The sequence below is a fragment of the Aphis gossypii genome, chromosome 2 (assembly GCF_020184175.1).
Source record: "Aphis gossypii isolate Hap1 chromosome 2, ASM2018417v2, whole genome shotgun sequence".
Lineage (NCBI taxonomy): Eukaryota > Metazoa > Arthropoda > Insecta > Hemiptera > Aphididae > Aphis > Aphis gossypii.
In genome coordinates this window covers 21,521,231-21,539,093 of record NC_065531.1, presented here as the reverse complement: position 1 = coordinate 21,539,093, position 17,863 = coordinate 21,521,231, and the positions used below count along the sequence as shown (strand labels likewise).

The 17,863-nt window shown below is 26.4% G+C and overlaps 3 protein-coding genes across 4 annotated transcripts; 1 reads left to right on the top strand and 2 right to left on the bottom strand.

Moving 5' to 3' along the window:
* The first annotated feature begins 1,217 nt into the window (after positions 1-1,217).
* On the top strand, positions 1,218-7,102 carry LOC114130364 (signal recognition particle subunit SRP72). Its single transcript, XM_027995330.2, has 12 exons — positions 1,218-1,522; positions 1,595-1,709; positions 1,770-1,907; positions 2,119-2,236; positions 2,301-2,497; positions 3,006-3,276; positions 3,352-3,561; positions 3,994-4,155; positions 4,222-4,380; positions 5,022-5,167; positions 6,166-6,372; positions 6,935-7,102. Exons 1-12 carry the CDS (start codon positions 1,426-1,428, stop codon positions 7,053-7,055), a joined length of 1,941 nt encoding a protein of 646 aa, XP_027851131.2. The 5' UTR covers positions 1,218-1,425; the 3' UTR covers positions 7,056-7,102.
* Positions 7,064-8,465, bottom strand: LOC114130365 (flavin reductase (NADPH)). Its single transcript, XM_027995331.2, has 4 exons — positions 8,119-8,465; positions 7,840-8,004; positions 7,653-7,742; positions 7,064-7,585 (listed from the first exon to the last, which is right to left on the bottom strand). The coding sequence occupies exons 1-4, from the start codon at positions 8,189-8,191 to the stop codon at positions 7,296-7,298; spliced, it is 618 nt and encodes a 205-aa protein (XP_027851132.2). The 5' UTR covers positions 8,192-8,465; the 3' UTR covers positions 7,064-7,295.
* Positions 8,466-11,452: 2,987 nt separating this feature from the next.
* Positions 11,453-16,798, bottom strand: LOC126550293 (N-acetyltransferase ESCO2-like). Of its 2 annotated transcripts, XM_050201518.1 has the most exons (10): positions 16,629-16,798; positions 14,967-15,413; positions 14,265-14,662; positions 13,975-14,198; positions 13,243-13,348; positions 12,979-13,179; positions 12,586-12,781; positions 12,332-12,499; positions 12,051-12,259; positions 11,453-11,969 (listed from the first exon to the last, which is right to left on the bottom strand). In XM_050201518.1, exons 2-10 carry the CDS (start codon positions 15,405-15,407, stop codon positions 11,840-11,842), a joined length of 2,073 nt encoding a protein of 690 aa, XP_050057475.1. In that variant the 5' UTR covers positions 15,408-15,413; positions 16,629-16,798; the 3' UTR covers positions 11,453-11,839. The 2 variants fall into 2 exon arrangements, with proteins under 2 accessions (XP_050057475.1, XP_050057476.1); XM_050201519.1 differs by lacking the exon at positions 16,629-16,798 and having other exon boundaries at positions 14,967-15,431.
* Between the last annotated feature and the right edge of the window lie 1,065 nt (positions 16,799-17,863).

Sequence of the window (17,863 nt, the reverse complement as noted above, 5' to 3'; positions counted from 1 at the left end):
TATATTGATTATTGAATTATTATTTTTTTCGTTATCGGCTTGATGATTATTAAATATTTATATTATCGATCTACATATGCCCGCAACCTACACGGTCAGTATAACTGTAACATCGATATCGACCACTTCAAAATTTAAGACTTAGTGTTGCAATTTGAAACCTCTTGTATGGAGTACGAGTATGTACCGATCACTTCAATGGATGTTCGTTTTCTATGCGTGTATACAAAAATATTCTGTCGGAAAATAGAGTCAGTTTTACTGCTGCAAATCTAGGTAAATACACGGTAATTATTCTTTTTTTAATTTAAATTAATAATTCAAATTTTTTTATTCATTTTATAACTAGTTCATGTTAATTTTTGATCTTTTTTTTTTTTAAATAAATATGCTTCTTTTTTGCTTTTTTAAAACCATCGGGTGCTTTTTTAGTTGTTTATTAATTATTATGCTTTGAAATCCGAGTCCTATAGTTATAGGGAATAAAAAGGTTGACGATTTTTATTATTGTATAAGTTATTAATTTATTATTGAAATACATGTGTCGACAAAAAATTTTAATGAATTCCTCAAGACAAAAAAATTGGGATCATCGGTTATGTCGATAAATATTTTGGAATTTTCAAACAAGTTTGTGGCGAAATCTTTTACGTGTGATCCGCAATGCTAATATATCACTAATACTAGTATAAATAATTACATACCTATTTTATATTTTATTGTAATTTATTATAACACTAGTATCTCTATAGTCATTCAATTTATTAATATAATTATTTATTTATTTATTTATTTTTAAGCTTTCGTTGAAGACGTTATTTATTTATTCACATTAATCAAAAAGATAACAATTTACAATTTTAAAAATCAAACACCTTTTTTTAATAACGACAAACTAAACAAATTTTAAAACTACAAGTATAATATAACATGATTGTACGACAATAATAAGTGCCAATAAATTATAATATAATAAAATAACATATTATGTATTATTATGCCAGAATGTCTTTAACGTGGTGGGTAATTTAAACGATGTCGAATATAATATTTCGAATTAAGTGGACAAATTAAATTTGAAAAGAGCGGTAAACGAGACATGTTTCGCACGTTGCCGACCACGGTAATGGTAAGAACACCCGCTCCGAATGACGTGATAAGACGTCATCAAAAATATGATATCGCCGAGTAGAAATATTTTGATAATATTATTTTCATAACTAAACTAAAAATATTGATATTATGTAAAACCCATACGATACTTTCACAGTTTCGTTATCGTGTACTGGTTAGTGTACGTAAATCTTTTTCGTAATATTTAGTTAAATAGTATAATTACTAATTAGATAGGTTTCAAGAACCCTAGCTGGTGACTTAATGTTGATTTGATATAAAGTTGTCACATAGGGACATCTCGCAGCGATCATGTCCAAAATATCCCTTTTGAATTCTGTGTTTTCGGAAATCGAAAAGTTGGACTCGGCCGAAGAATACAAAAGAATCATCAAACTCGTCGAGAAACGTGAGTACCTAGTTATGGGTTTTATTTTTATTTTTTTTTGTCACAAACATTGATTGTGTGTTTTATTCTCAGATATACCTCAATTTCCCGAAGAGTTGTCGTTGGTTCAAACAAAAGTTGTTTGTCTGATCCATCTTAATCAGATTGAAGACGCATACAACTACATACTAAAGAATGAAGCATCACAGTGAGTAGTTTATATTGATTTGTTTACCATATTCATTTATCTAAATCTATCATTTTTCAGGAAATTTGGATTTGAAAAAGCGTATTGTTTGTATCGTTTAAACCGCTCTGAAGAAGCATTAGAACTGATAAATGAAGAACCTAATCCTGCACAGAGCTTTAAGGAGTTAAAAGCTCAAATTCTTTATAAATTGGAAAGGTAATATTATAACCTATTTTATATTTTGTATTCAGCTTATTTTCTTGATGAACACTCTTTGGTATACTAATACTACTAACAAAATATTTTAAGCTATCTCTTAACTCTTAGTGATAAATTATATTGACAAAATAGGAATAATATGTAGATAAAATATATTAAAAAGTGTGATGTTTTGTAATTTATACTACATTGTTCTTAAACATTTTAGGTACAATGAATGTTTTGATATGTATCGAGATATCATTAAACAAAGTAAAGACAGTTTTACAAATGAAAGAGAATCAAATCTAACAGCCGTTATTTCTCAACTTTCTAAATTAGGAGATGTAAGTTGTTTAGTTAATATGAATTATACTCGATTCAATAATTAATTTTATATTTTGTTTTTAGAATAAATATGACATTCCAACTGTTAAACAACATAACACTTACGAATTTATGTATAACATTGCATGTGTACTAATTGAAAGAAGAGAGATTGAAAAAGCTCAAGATTTACTCGATCAGGCTGCCAAATCATGTAAAAATACATTGGAAGAGGAAGAAGCAACAGAAGAAGAAATCCAAGAAGAGCTAACTGCTATTAAGTAACCACAATTTAAATTTTCTTTTATATAATATCAAATTCATTTTATGTAAATTGTTCTTGTCACAAAATAGATTCCACTTCATAAATCCCATACTACATCATTATATTTATTTTTAAATCATAAGATTTAATTTAGTATTACATGTTACTACTTAGGTGTAAAAACAATGTAATATACAAATTATAAATTTATTATTCAAATTTAAATATTATTTTAAATACAATATAAATTATATCAGTGACCATAATATGTATTATGGTGACATATTATATTACTATTAATATAACAGGTTACATTTTAAAATTTTCAAACTGTATTTCTTTAATCATTTAAAAGTAAACAGCTAAAATTTGTTTTTCATACTAAATAAAATACAAATGTAATCAGTAAATATAATGTATATTTTCATTTCTATATAATTTTGGTCTCTAGATTTTAGCATAAATAGTTTTAACAAAACAATAGATTTTTATTATCAGAATTGAACCAATCATTTTTTTTTCAGAGTACAAGGAGGTTATTGCTTACAAAAATTAGGCCGTGACAAAGAAGCACAATCTGAATACACTGAAGTTTTAAAGTATAAACCTAAAGATATTGGATCTTTGGCTATTGCTTCAAATAATTTGGTAGTATTAAATCGAGAACACAATGTGTTTGATTCGAAAAAAAAACTCAAGTCAACATTGTCTGATGAATTAACTCACAAGTTGAATACCTGGCAGTTGAAAAGAGTCATGTTGAACCATTGTCGTTTTGCATTGATCACTAACCAAGTAATAAATGAGATAATCACATAAAATATAAATATATTCTTAAATTATAAATATTTCTTTATTTATTATTATTAGTTAGACCAGTGTACTCAATTATGCGATAACATTGAAAAGAAATATCCAGATCTAATTGAGGATATTATACTATTAAAAGCAGTTATGTTATGGCGCCAGAATAAAAATTCCGAAGCTATTGACTTGTTGAAAAAGTTTGTTTACCAACAAAAAAATCCCACTGCTAAACTCAATTGTACCTTGGTAGCTGTGAAATTATTATTAATGCAGGTAAAATGTTTATTAATTAATTAATTAATTAATTACGGATTTAAACTAATCATTATTCATTTTTTAATTTCACATCATAATTCTTAATTTTTATATATTTCACTATCTCAGGATGACTAAAACATTTTATTTAAAACAAAATTGTCCTTTTATTGAATGTTTCTTTGTCCAAATAAATTTCAGCCAATATTTCTAGGTTCTGTCTTAATCCCGTTATCTTCATATTGTTGTTTAATAACTATAATCATTTTCAACTTAAATATTAAAAAAGTTAAAATATTAAATAGGACTAATTACCTTTTTAATGCATTATGTGATAAAATTATCCTACCTAATTTAAATAGTTAGATTGAAAAAATAAGAGATGTGAAAAGTATGTTATACTGACTACTTTCTATGAGTATATTTAATTAAAAATTTTTGTTTTTTTAGAATGATACTAATGAAGCGATTACTTTACTTGAAAATCTTGGTGAATTTAAGTATAAACTTGGAATTGTGAGTACACTCGTTACACTGTATTTAAATGTTGACAATTTTAAAGCGGCGTCTGACTTGTTTAATGATACTTTGTCTTGGTACAGTCAAAAAGAGGTAACATTTTATTCTTAACATACATGGTTCTTCAGAATAGATTATAAACATTTGTGTATTTTATAGGTAGATAATTCAAAGGTTACCGTTTTATTAAAACAACTTGCAAAATTACATTTGCGGGAGCAAGATCCCAAGGAAGCGGCTAAACGGCTGTCGCGATTACTTGAATTAAATCCTAATAATAAAAAGTTTTTGGCACAACTTATCATTGCATACACACAGGTTTGATGAATATATTTATTTTTAACTTTTATAAATCATGATTTTCATTATTGAATTAGGAAATTTGAACTTAATTTTATTTCTCTTTAGAATGAACTATGAGTGAATTAAGTGTTAACTGTATAATATAATAAAATTATAAAGTAGTATTTATACTATTTTTTTCTGTTTTCCTATGTTAACTTATATGTAGAAGTAAGAGCATAAACAGGTAATTTTATATAAACTAGTAGTGATGAAATATGGATAAATTAAATGTCTTATCCAAAAGTTATGTCAATCTATATGTATAGAAATAAGAGTATGAGACACTAGTACCAGTATGTTATATTTATGTAATGTTCTTATATTATATTTATTATAAACAAATATGTAGTTTATGTACAATAAGTTAAATGAAAAAAAAAGCTAACTCAAAATAAAATCAAGTTTTTTTGATTAGTATTTGTACCAAATTTATCATTTTAAGACTAAATGTTTTATCAATAATTCTTCAAATGAAGATATACTCTGCTCCCCACTAAACTTAAATACATTAAATTAAAATAACTATTACATAGTAGATTAATTATTTTAACTTAAAAGTGGTTACCTTGATACTTTGAAAAGTGTAAAAAGTAATTATTATTTTTTACTTTTAGTTTGACCCGGAAAAAGCTCAAAAGTACAGTAAACAGCTTCCACCATTGGACCTCCAAGATACTGACATAGATTTACTTGAAAATACTAACTGGATGATGGGATCTAAATTAATCAAAAAATCCACCTTGAAACCAGACTTTGCTGGGTAATTATTCAATAACTTATTATTAATCATAAATAGATCGGAAATAAAATGTAGTTCCAAAATTACAATTTTCGTTCAATAGTGTAAATATAACTGTGATTGGAGGTTTGTTTTACTACCAAATTAATAAGATAAATATATCCTATTTATTTTCTTTTTTGATAAAAAAATTAATATTATCAATATTTATAAATAAAACTGTAAAAATGAGTAACCTTGTACTGAAATGTTGTCTTTAAGGCTATTTTTATGGTATGCAGTCTATTGAGTATTGGTGAATTAACAAATATAGTAGGTTTAAAATATGCTATTTATTTTACCAATATTCCAAAATCATAAATTATTATATTTCGATAATAATTCCAAAAAAAAATATATATATTAAATCTGAAGATAGACAAAAACTATTATCCTATACCTCAAAAATACATCATTGTAGTACTAATTAATGTTAAAAATACAAAAGTAATTTTAAAATAATAAATGGTACCTATATATAATTATAAAGTATGTAAAGCGAATAATAGCTGAACATAATAAAGATTATGAAAATAAAATGTATTCATTGTTTTCCTTCTCCTAAGCTATGATTTGTTTGACAACTTTTTCTTTTGAAACAACTTGCCCTTCTTCATACATACTTTCATATGAAGTTATCCAACTTAAACACTTTTTACATATAGAATTTTCATTGTTTTCCAACATTTTTATTAATTAAACAATTGGTAGACGGTAGTTACAAGCTAATTTGTTATGACTCTATATTAATTATAATTTATAATAATTTTTGCCAACATTTTAAGTATATTACTGTTTGAAAGCCATGTAGTACAAATACCTATTGAGCAATCCTAAATAGTTGTCTTACATATGACAATAAATAAAAATTATATTACCATTACTAAATTTCTCACTTTGCCTAATAACACTCACGTGCCAATATATCACTAGCCAAAGTCAATATTTATTTTATTATTATTGTCATATTCATTACACAGATCCAAGACAGAAGTGGAAAAGAAACGTAAGAAGAAGAGAAAGATAATATTACCCAAAAATTTCAACCCAGATGTGCCTCCTAATCCTGAACGTTGGTTGCCGAGACACGAGCGTACTGGATATCGTAAAAAGAAAGATAGGAGAAACAAAGAAACAGGCATCGGCAAAGGAACACAAGGGGCGAGCAACGTATCAAGTGAACAATTGTGAGTTTGATTTGTATTTAATTATAACCAATTATTAATCAATCTTCACACTTCACATCAATTACTTTCAAGTTATAATTAATTCTTATATTATACATGTGCAGTATAATTAGCTACAGGTTATTAAAAAATGTTAAGACTATAAATATGTTTGAGTAGGCAATTATCATTTATCATACATATTAATTATAAAAAATAAATAACCATAAAATCAATATATCAAATTAAATTATAGTTAAGTATTTAATTTAAATCATTTCAAAAGACTAAAAAACTTTAAAATTGATTGAATTATTTTACAACCTTAAGTATAAAAATTAATTTATTCTGTTTTATGTTTGACTTCATAATTATCTAAAATTACAAATTTTATCAAAACTTATTATTTTAAAATAAATACATTTTACCATCATCATAAGAGTATAAAACAAATAGAATTCAGAATATTTTAAATTAAAATACATAGTTTATTTAATTTTAATACTAGTAAACACACATACTGCAAATTTCTTCTTTTTTTTAGAAAAAAAAATTAAGTATTATATATTATTTTATTTTTTAGTAACATCAAAAATATTGCGGCTCAGCCCAAACCTCAGACTGCTCAAGTGCCTTCCGAGAACGCACCCAGACTTCAACACCGAAAAGGAGGACAATATAAAAAGAAGAAGAAGGGAAAATAATTGCACCATTTGTTATTAACCAATAAATAATAATATATTATATTTAATTGTTTGTATTATAATATGAATATCAGATTTTCCATCAACAATTCTTTTAATACATTATAATATATTTCCTCATCTATTCCATTACATATTGAGTTATTGTAAAATTATAGATTAACATTTCGCCATAAAACTTTGATTCCATTGTATAACAGATTTAATTTCCTAAAACACCAGTTTTGTTAAATTTTTAGTTCACGGAGCGGGTACTTTGGTCGCCAAACCACATCTCTGTTTGTAGTATTCAGGTTTAGACAAACATTCAATCATAAACTTCCCAAGATCGAATTTTGATATGGCACGACCAGGTGATGAGCCGATTTCTACGCTGTAATCGCCTGACGGAGTGCCGGCGATGTGTGGCGGCATTACAGCGATCCAATCCAAAGATTCGGTTGCCTGTAGCAAATGTAACATCCGCTCGTGATCATCGTTAATGCCGTGGAACATTGCTGGCACTTTGGGCTTATCATAGAATAAAAAGGCTGAAACCAAGCATTTAATGGTAATATAGAAAAGTACAAAACTCTACAATATCGCATAAAAACTTACTGGATAAGCACACAGACACAATTTTCACGCTATTCTTTTCCATTGCTGACAAAATGTTTCTCAACCCATCAGACATTATTGTGGTAGGAGCTACAAAAGTCATTTCATTACTATAAAAATCCACATACTTAGCAGTACTTACTCCTAATAAGTCTACCTAATATTATTTTATTAAATATTATCTTACCCAGATCGTTTCTAGTTCCTAAAGTTACGACAATCGCGTCTCTGCCCTCGACGACCTTGTCCACGTCTTCTTTGACCAGAACGTCGCCAGTCACCACTTCCACTTGCTTACGAAGTTCTTCGGGCATACGACTGGGATCCCGCAGGAGAGCTCTGACTTCTAGACCTGTGCAAGCATAGTTTCTTTTTAATATTATCGTAATCCGACAAATATTCAAAAACCCTTGGTAGGTATTCTATGTAATATTCTAGATGATTTTATTTTTACTTCAATTCTTACCTAATTTCAAAGCGGCTTCGACGGTACACAGTCCCGTCATGCCGGTGGCACCAAAAATCGCGATTTTCTTCATTTTCTCGGTCGTTGGAGTACAATTACGGAGTAAACCACCGCTTGATATACGGACACCGACGGCTGTGAACTGAGATCGTGGACGTCGACGACCAAAATGACGATTAAACGCTACTTGAACGCCGGCGAACAATGAATCAACAGAATTGAAAATATTTATAGGTACGACGATTGACTGGGAAAAAAAATTAATTAATAAAAATCACGTTTCATTTTAATTTTTAACGATATGCATCCGGTCAACACTTGACCGTAGTCGGTTTTTTTTTTTTTTTTACTGTTATCACTTGACGTCCCTCCCAGAACCCACCCAACAAGTCGTTATCATATTATTGAATTATTCCATTATATTTAATACTTTAATTGGTCATAACTGTCGATTGATATTCTTACTTCCTAGTTCGAAGTTTCGATTGTTTCTATCACTTAGTAGATAATTACTTCATACTTGTGCGGTTACGCGTGCAAGTCATAGGCCTAAATTAATTGGTACCTAATAACAGTAATAACATTAATTCTTACTTTCTTATTTCTTTCCTATTTGCTGTATGTGACTATGTGCGAGTACGTAGACTTACGTGTAAAAAAAAAATAGTATGTACATACCTCCTACCCATAACCCATTACCCACGACGTGTCGATTATTCGGTACCACCGTCAACGTCTTAAAATACTTTTTTTATCTATGACACATTGACACAATATGATCGCCATTGTCTATCGAAATTCAAGAATACTATATTATTACGAATAAATATGCAATAACTAATAATAATATCACAGAATAAATTTAATTAATATAACACTTAATAATTATTAATTACATTTATTTTGCGATAATAATATAATTACATCCATTGACCAGTAATATTGAATTTGTAAAATTGTAGGTAACAAACACGAAACAACTACAAAATATAAATACAAGCGTAATACAGTAATACACAAAATTTACACACGTTCTTTAAGTAGGTAACTGCTTTATCGAATTGAATGTGCCAAGTTCATGAATTAAACATCTAATACTATAACGATAGAATATATGAATATATTAAAATAGAGGAAAAATAAAGAAGCTAAAAGTAAATAGTAAATGTAGGTACAGCCTAAGCGCGAGTATTATACTTACCGAACAATATTGTATTATTGTTAAAATAATATTAAGTTCGAGGTACAATAATTGATACAAAATAATGCCATCTATCTTAGGCTGGAGCTATACACGGCGATATTCGCTGCGAATGTCGCTCGACGAATTTCGCAGAGAATTTCGTTGTCGTCGAAAACCTATATGTTTAAATCATGGCTATACGATGTCACTGCGAATTAAATCGCCACGATATTCGTTGGCGGGCGACGACTTTTTTCAAAATCACACAATCCATAAACCCGCGTGACGAAATTCGTTATGTATAGCCGGACAAAACGATATTCGATGCGAACTCCGCTTAACGAATTTCGCAGCGAATATCGCCGTGTAGGCCCCAGCCTCAACACTATCACATTGGTGATTGGTATATAATATTATTTTAAAATAAATTAATAGAGATAAGTTCACAGATCAATATTATCCTTCTTTTTTTTTTTTTTTGCCATTAAATAGGTAAAATCAATGGTATTACAAATACAAATATAATTTATAACTCAACCATCAATTAAGACCTATGTAGATACACTGATGCCTTAATGGGTACCTACATTAAAAAACAATCATTGTAATTTATGATTAGTGTGAACGATTACAGTCGTAGTTATTAATACGAAAGGTTATAAATTTAAAACTAACCAGAGAATTATAGAATCAATAAAGGCAAAAAGGAGCAATAAGGTTAATCGAGATAATTATTATTAAACATTTAAACATATTAAACATTAATAGACTATGGGGAGATATTATAGTACCTATCTACCTACCTTTAACAATAAATGTATTTAGTGAAAAGGAATGAAGGGAAATTAATGGACTAATAATTGTACTTAAATTTGAAATGAATTGAGACATGGTTGAGACGATTTCTAAAGGTGAATTTTCGTTTGACACAGCTTTTACAAATGTTTTCATTTTGTGATAGATGTATAAAGTATAAACAACTAACACCTTGGTTGTCACCTGTCGGAACCTTACTTTGTTACCGTTGTTACAGGGTGTTTGTTAGGTGGGTTGAACTTTTTGATCGAAAATCATGTTCAATGGGATTGGTTCAGTAGTTATGCTACGATGATTTAATAATTGTCTACACTTACTTCTGACAAGTGACAAAAGATGTTTGAATGAAAAATTAAATCATGTACAGAAAATGTCAATTTAAACAACTGGTATTGGAATAAGTTTAAAGTTTCTATGACAAATAATTCTAAACTATGACAAAAATCTTAAATTATTTGATAGAAAATCATCATTTTACAAGTGAATTTTAGATTTCATAAAAATTTAAACTAAGGAATAAGGATAAAATTGTTTTAATTGGCCAACGTTCGAGTTATTTATAATTATTGTAAACCAAACTTATGGAAAATCTAGTATTAAATTTTCAACTCTTATACAACATTTTTTATAATTTTTTTTTTTTTAACTACAAAATAATTCGCAAATATTCTTGATTTTGACGAATTGTTGTCAATATTTGATTATTTGTAAAAAAAAGCAATTTAGTCGAAAATTATTTTTGTTTAAAATTTTCCGTTTTTCATAACTAAATTACAAAAAATGTTCAGGGTACACTTCAATATATAACAGAATATAACCCTATACTAGATTTAAGAATTTATACTCATTAGATACGGTAACCTAACATTTACCTTCGATCTCTTGATTCTTGGAAAGAGTATGCTTTGCTAAATCCCTTTTACTTGCTAACAATCAACTTTACAATAGTCAAATCAGAAAAATCCAAAAATGTACACATGGCTTCAACATATAGTATAAAGTACCTATATCTCTAAATTGTTTTGTTTATTTGTTGAATTATGTTATTAATTTATTTATTTTTTTAATAATTTCTAATGGTTTTAATCGATTTAAATTAAAATTGATTTATAGTTTAAGGTTTTATAATAACCCACCCGAGTACTCTGTATTATTTAGACTTACTTTTATTTATTTATTTATTAACAGCCTGAGCACTTTTTTTACAATACAGTACACAATGTAATACACATTTACACTTAACTATTTCAATGAAAAAATGAAAAAAGAAATGTAAAGGCAAGAATAAGATATAACTAGGTATGTTTGAAATCATATCACATAACAAAATAAAAATAAATGACATTAATTGTAATATATTTAAAAAGTATAAATGTTTACATGATTAACAATTATTTATGGCACACCTTTGAAAAACTTTGTAAAAATTCAAAAATATTTTAATACAATATTTATTTTCATGAAAATATAATGATAGAAGTTGAGATATAAGCTTTTATTTTCTTATTTAATAACTTTCTAGAATTTCAAAAACACTTGGTCCAAAAAAATAATAAATGTATGACAATTATTAACAAAAATAAATTATTTTTAAATATTAGGTACATCAATTGACCATATTGTCTGAAATTAATCAGGGCAAAGCTCTGCTAAGGAAAACAATATAACATATGATAAAACAATGTATAATATGTTATCTTGAAGAATAACAAATCACAAAAATTACCATCCAGTATAAACTAAAAAATCATTTTTCTTTGTATACTTTTTAATAAATTGTTTGCCAGCACGTGTAGGCACAGTGAAGGCAATTTCATCAAGTGTCAATATATGACCGAATGCATAATTTTTACTAAAAAATAATAAGCCAGTTAAAATTCATCTTTATACATAACATTCATTATTATTATATTTATATTACCAAAAACCTTACCGAAAATAGTCTAGTAGTTTGGTTGCAATACCAGTTCTACGGCAATCCCATTTTATCCAGATACTGTTAACACCTACTTTCACGGGATATGAATCTTCAGATACAACAACCATGTCTTCTGATTCAGTATCTACATTATGATAAGCCTGAGATATGAGATCTATAACTAGGCATCCAATCACTTGTTTCTTTTTTATATACAAATAAACCTGAAAAAAAAATAATAATTATAATTTTTCAGTCATCATTACTAGAAATAGGTACTATTAAATATTATATACTTTTTTAGTTGTGGGTAAAACAGAATGTTGTACACTGCAGCCAAGCTCTTTGTCAACATATGACATCACCTCTAAAGCTTTTGAACACAAAACTTTAGTATCCGATCCAGATATTACAACAATACGTTCATCAAAATCTTTAAAAATAACTTTTTCATTTTTTATAGTCTAAAGTACATAAACATAATATAATATTTATTAACAATTATTAATCATATATTAAAAAAAAGAAAAATATAATTTAACTAGTATACCTTATACTTGAAAATATCCTTGGCTTTATGATATTTGTCATGTTCAGCTTCATCTTCTGGTTCTCCTCTTGAATAAAAAATACCACATTCTTTACATAAGACACCGCCAAATTTCTTTTGTCCTGCATAAATCTGATACTGAGTATTATCAATAATTCTTCTTAATTTTTTCACTGTACTGGTTTTTTCACTAGAACTAATAATATTAAAATTCAATAAAAAAAAATATAAATAATATAGGTAGGTACAATACAACTTTTCAACTACTAACGTTATTAGCATACATTTGTAGTACAACTAGATTAATGTGAATAATTCATAATATATATATAAAAATGTATTATAAGTCTTGTGACATTATGATAATGAGAAATTTAATTTAAATATAATTACAGAATAATGTGACTAGATGAAGGTGTTCCATTTATGAAAATTGGGAACAAATTTGTTCGTGGAGATTCATTTACAATAACCGAAGTATTAGTTGTATTAGTTGAAGTATTAGCAATCTCATCAGTGACTGTATCATTGAAATCGATTGAAGTATTCACTGATTCATTCATGACTGTGACATCAAAATCAGTACTTGATACACTAAAAAATATAAATAATATATTTAAATATAAATATGTTTTATTTTTAACTTTTAACACATACTCTTTTAGATAAGCAGCTGGTGAAGAATAAGCAGAAATACATTTTTCTCCATCAACATCATTTCTAGACAAAACTGGTCTTAGAATAGAGCTATGATTTTGGACACCTTTATTTAAAAATGTTGAATCTTAATAAACAATTGTTTAAATTTATTAATTAAAACTATAATACATGAAATTATCTTTTTTTTCATTTCAATTTACTTGGATTGAATTTTTTATAAAAATTATAACATGGGTTGTGATGTACACAATTTACCAAAATAAGCAATATCTATTAATAATCCCAACATTAAAAAAATTACAACTACACCTATATACCCAATTAACATTGTACGGGACATTTTTTACAATTTTACTTTTAAAATCTCATTAGTATGATATAAAAATTAATTACATATTTAGGAAACTAAAAATAAATGGCAAATTATGTTTTGATACCATTTCAATATAGTTGCTAATTCAAATTAACTTTACTTGATAGGCAGTTAAAAAAAGATTGGTGGAGATCATTTAATCTATCCATGGACTTATGAATACAATATTTGAGAATTATCTTGCAGATTTAAATATAGTATTTTTAGTTTAAAAGGAAAATAATAATGACCAAATACATTAAACATGTAAAAACATGGTGATTCAATACTATTTTAAGGGTAGATCTAGTATTACTTAAAAATTTATTTGGTAGATTGCGTTTGACATTATAACTAAATTATGGATTATTTTATACTTTTATATTTTCTTTTTAACGTTGGAGTCGGTAGCAAACTTTGTATAGTTGTCGAATGGCTATCATCAAATTCTATTGATTTATTTATATATTGATCATTTTCACTGATTTCATCATTGAATATTTCTGGATCCTTTAAATTAGATTCCTTGACTTCAACTGTAGAACTAATACTATTTTCATTATTCCAATTAATAACTTTTGAGTTAAAGTCATTATCTTTTCTAAACAATTATAAATATTATTCAAAAAATAACAACAATTAGTATTAATTTCAAATAAAATCTTACTTCTTATTTAATATATCATTATGAATCACTTTAGACTTGAAAAATTTTCTGTTGTTGTGTTGTTCCATAAGAATACGTTTAGGTTTATTTTGATTCATGTATTCTGTCCATACATTTTTTTTTGATGAAGATTGTTTAGGAGTTTTAGTTTTTTTAACTATATTTTTTTTAGTTGATTTATTGACCTCTTCTTTCTTACATGATCCTATATCTACAGGCTTCTTTTTGAATGGTGATATACCATCAGGAAACAAATTTATTTTTGTTTTTATTACTGGGCTGGTAGATCTAGGTCTTTTTTTACTTGTTGACTTATTATCTTTAAATAGTTTTATTTTTACTTTTGGATTATAATGTGAGCGAGTAACTCGTTCACTGCCAACATCTTTAGGTGAAATCTGTCAATAAACATTAATTTAAAGTATTATTAAATAAAAACTTAACAAATATTAATCAGTTAATTTACATCTTATACAATGGTTTTTGAATTTATATTTTAGTTGTTTCTTTTAAAGAGTTTTAAGTATGAAACAATCAAAAATAAATAGTAAAAATGTATCTTCATTTTTAATTTGTGATTTTAACAGGATTTATATCTAAGTTATTTTGTCTTTGTGCATAAAAAAATTATAAAACATTTAACAGTTTTACAAATATTTTCTGTGTATTTATTAAATAAGTAACACAATTTAAATTTCTTACCGTTTTATAATCATAAGAACATGAAGCTTTTACTTCATACTCAGCTTTGTTATTTTTAATTGTATTTAAATTAAAAATTTTGTTTGGAAGATTTTTGTCTCCTTTGATTTTTTTTGAATTCAATGGTGTTGTGGTATTGTGTTCAATTTGTTGAAAATTTGAAGGTTTGTCTGTGGTAATTGATGATGAACATAAATGCTCATGCTTTGAGTTTGAAATAAGACTTTCAAATTTTTCACTTAGAGTAGGACTTAATTCAGTTAAATTTGTATTAAAAGATTTTTCAGGAGAAATCTGTTCAGGATCATACACATCAGATTGAGAAATATTTTTATCCGCATTGTCTTCGAAAAATAATTTACGTTTCTGATATGTTGAAAATGGTGATGGTTTAATTTTATGTAACTTAAGAGAATTACGAGGATTTGTATAAGTAAACATTTTAACCTAAAACAAATTACAATACTAAATACATTTAATTAACTATCATACACACTACTTACTAATAAATACACCTTTAATATTCATTTCATAAACCTAGTTCAAATAGGAACACTGTAACTTTACCAGACACTCTTATTTTTTTAAGCTTTTTTTGGAAAGAACTAAAATATATAGTATATCTAATACTTTGAAAACAAAGGTGAAGTCAGAATTTGACTGTCAAGTTAGCTGTTTTTATGGTACACCATATCTTCAGATTTCCAAAGTCATGTGCAGTAGGAAACACAAGTTTGAATTGTATATTGTACACATAATAAAAACATAAAAAAGTATCTGGTAGTACAGTAATAACAGATACACCTTTAATTGATTTGTTAATATTTATGAACTATTAGGAAATAAAGTATACATTTTAGTAATGATAGGAAATACTCAATTTCATAACTTGATTTAACTGTTTGAGAGATTCTATTTATGATTTTTCTTTTTTACACCAATAACCTAATATTTTATTTTATAAATTGCAAAATGAATATTAGGGTATAAAGTTATAAAATAGTACTTTTAAGTTGTATTATCATTCCAATAATAATATACTTAACAAGGGTAGTAGGATATCAGTTTACACAAAATTATTTTTTTAGATTACACAAGTATCAACTATTTATCCTAAGATCATATTGTACATATTGTATATGATATTGATTAGTGTTTATCAGATGTTAGGTACCTAACTACCTATCTACTGTAACATTTTTTTCTTCATTATTAGGCAAGTGAGGCAAAACTTTATTTTTTAAATAAAAAAAGGATACTTGAGGATAATGTACTAGCTATTTCTATTGCTAAGAACTTAATAATCTTGTTAGTTAAAACTAGGAATAAACAGTTAACAGATCTAGTGTGGTAATATAAATATATTTTATACAAAATATATGTTTCTTACAACACTAATAATAAATAATTTAAAATATATGATTGTGGTAATGCTTAAAATATCTCAATTAGTCAATTATTTATCACTCTTATGTCAAACATTTTAAAATATAATACATTTTTATATATTATATCTATATTGATACGTCATAATGTCTAATCAATTACTTTTGCTTTTTGTAACATTTTTGCAAATGATGAATAGCCAATAGTCAATAGGTAGTATTTATACATATAAAACTTAAAAATATGTAATATTGTAGCAGTTATGTAGGTACTTACATCGAATCTTCAACATTCCTCAGTTCCACACACCACCAAACTAAGTTATTGCTGAACTAATGAACATCACACAAACAAGTAACAACGTCACTCATCAGTCGCCAGCACTAAGCATCTATGCGTCACTCCTCGACCACTGGAAAAAACGTAAAATTGGTAAAATTAGATTTTGAATGATTTACTATTTAGTTAGATTAATTTAGTACAGCTGCTGAGTTGTAGTGATAACAAAAATAATAAAATTTTATTTCAAAGATATTCCAAGTAAATATTTTTACCGCATTTACGAACTAATTCAAAAAAAAAAACACGGTCTTAGATTAGAATTGATGTTATATACTTATATCGATTTCATCTGACGGTAAATATGTCCGACCACGATTAAAGATATACCTTAGTACAGTGGTTCTTAACCTTTTGTAGATCACGGACCCCCGATGAACAATTTCTAGATACCGCGGATCCCCTAACAATTTTTTTGAATACTTTTTTTTTACATCTCATGTTAACATAACCAAAATTATAATAAATATTCTATATTATAATTGCATAAGTTTACATAACAAAACATATTAATTAAAAATTAAACATTTATAATAATATCTTGTCACGAAGTTTTAAGCCTGCAGTGGACTCCGGACATGAGTATCGCGGACCCCCAGGGGCTTTGGACCACAGGTTAATAACCGCTGTAGTATTTTATAATTATGTATAACATCACTATTTAGTTTTTAATTTACATATTATTATTATTATTGAGTATTACATTGTTTTTAATTTTCAATAGTAAAATATATAAAATTTCGTAGACATCTCTTTTGGTCTAATTATCCCGAGTGAATATCTAATGTTATTAATATTTCAACTCAAACACTCATAAAAATTCATAGACATTTCTAGTAAAAATCTTAGATTAAAAAACTTATGGAAAATCTTGAATTAAATTTTTAATTCTTAGCTAATTATACAAAATTTTTTATAAATTTTAAGCTACGAGTATCTACATATTTTAATAATGATGTTGAAAAATACGTTGATTAATTTTGAGAGATTATCTTTTTAACCTATTTCCATAATTTTACAGTAGGTATTTATAGTAAATAATATAATATATATATATATATATACATATACTATACTAATTAAATACTCATAATAATATAATTAACTACGAAAAATACTTCTCTAGTTTAATATAAAAATTAGACTTGATTTTAAGTTGAACAAATCACATT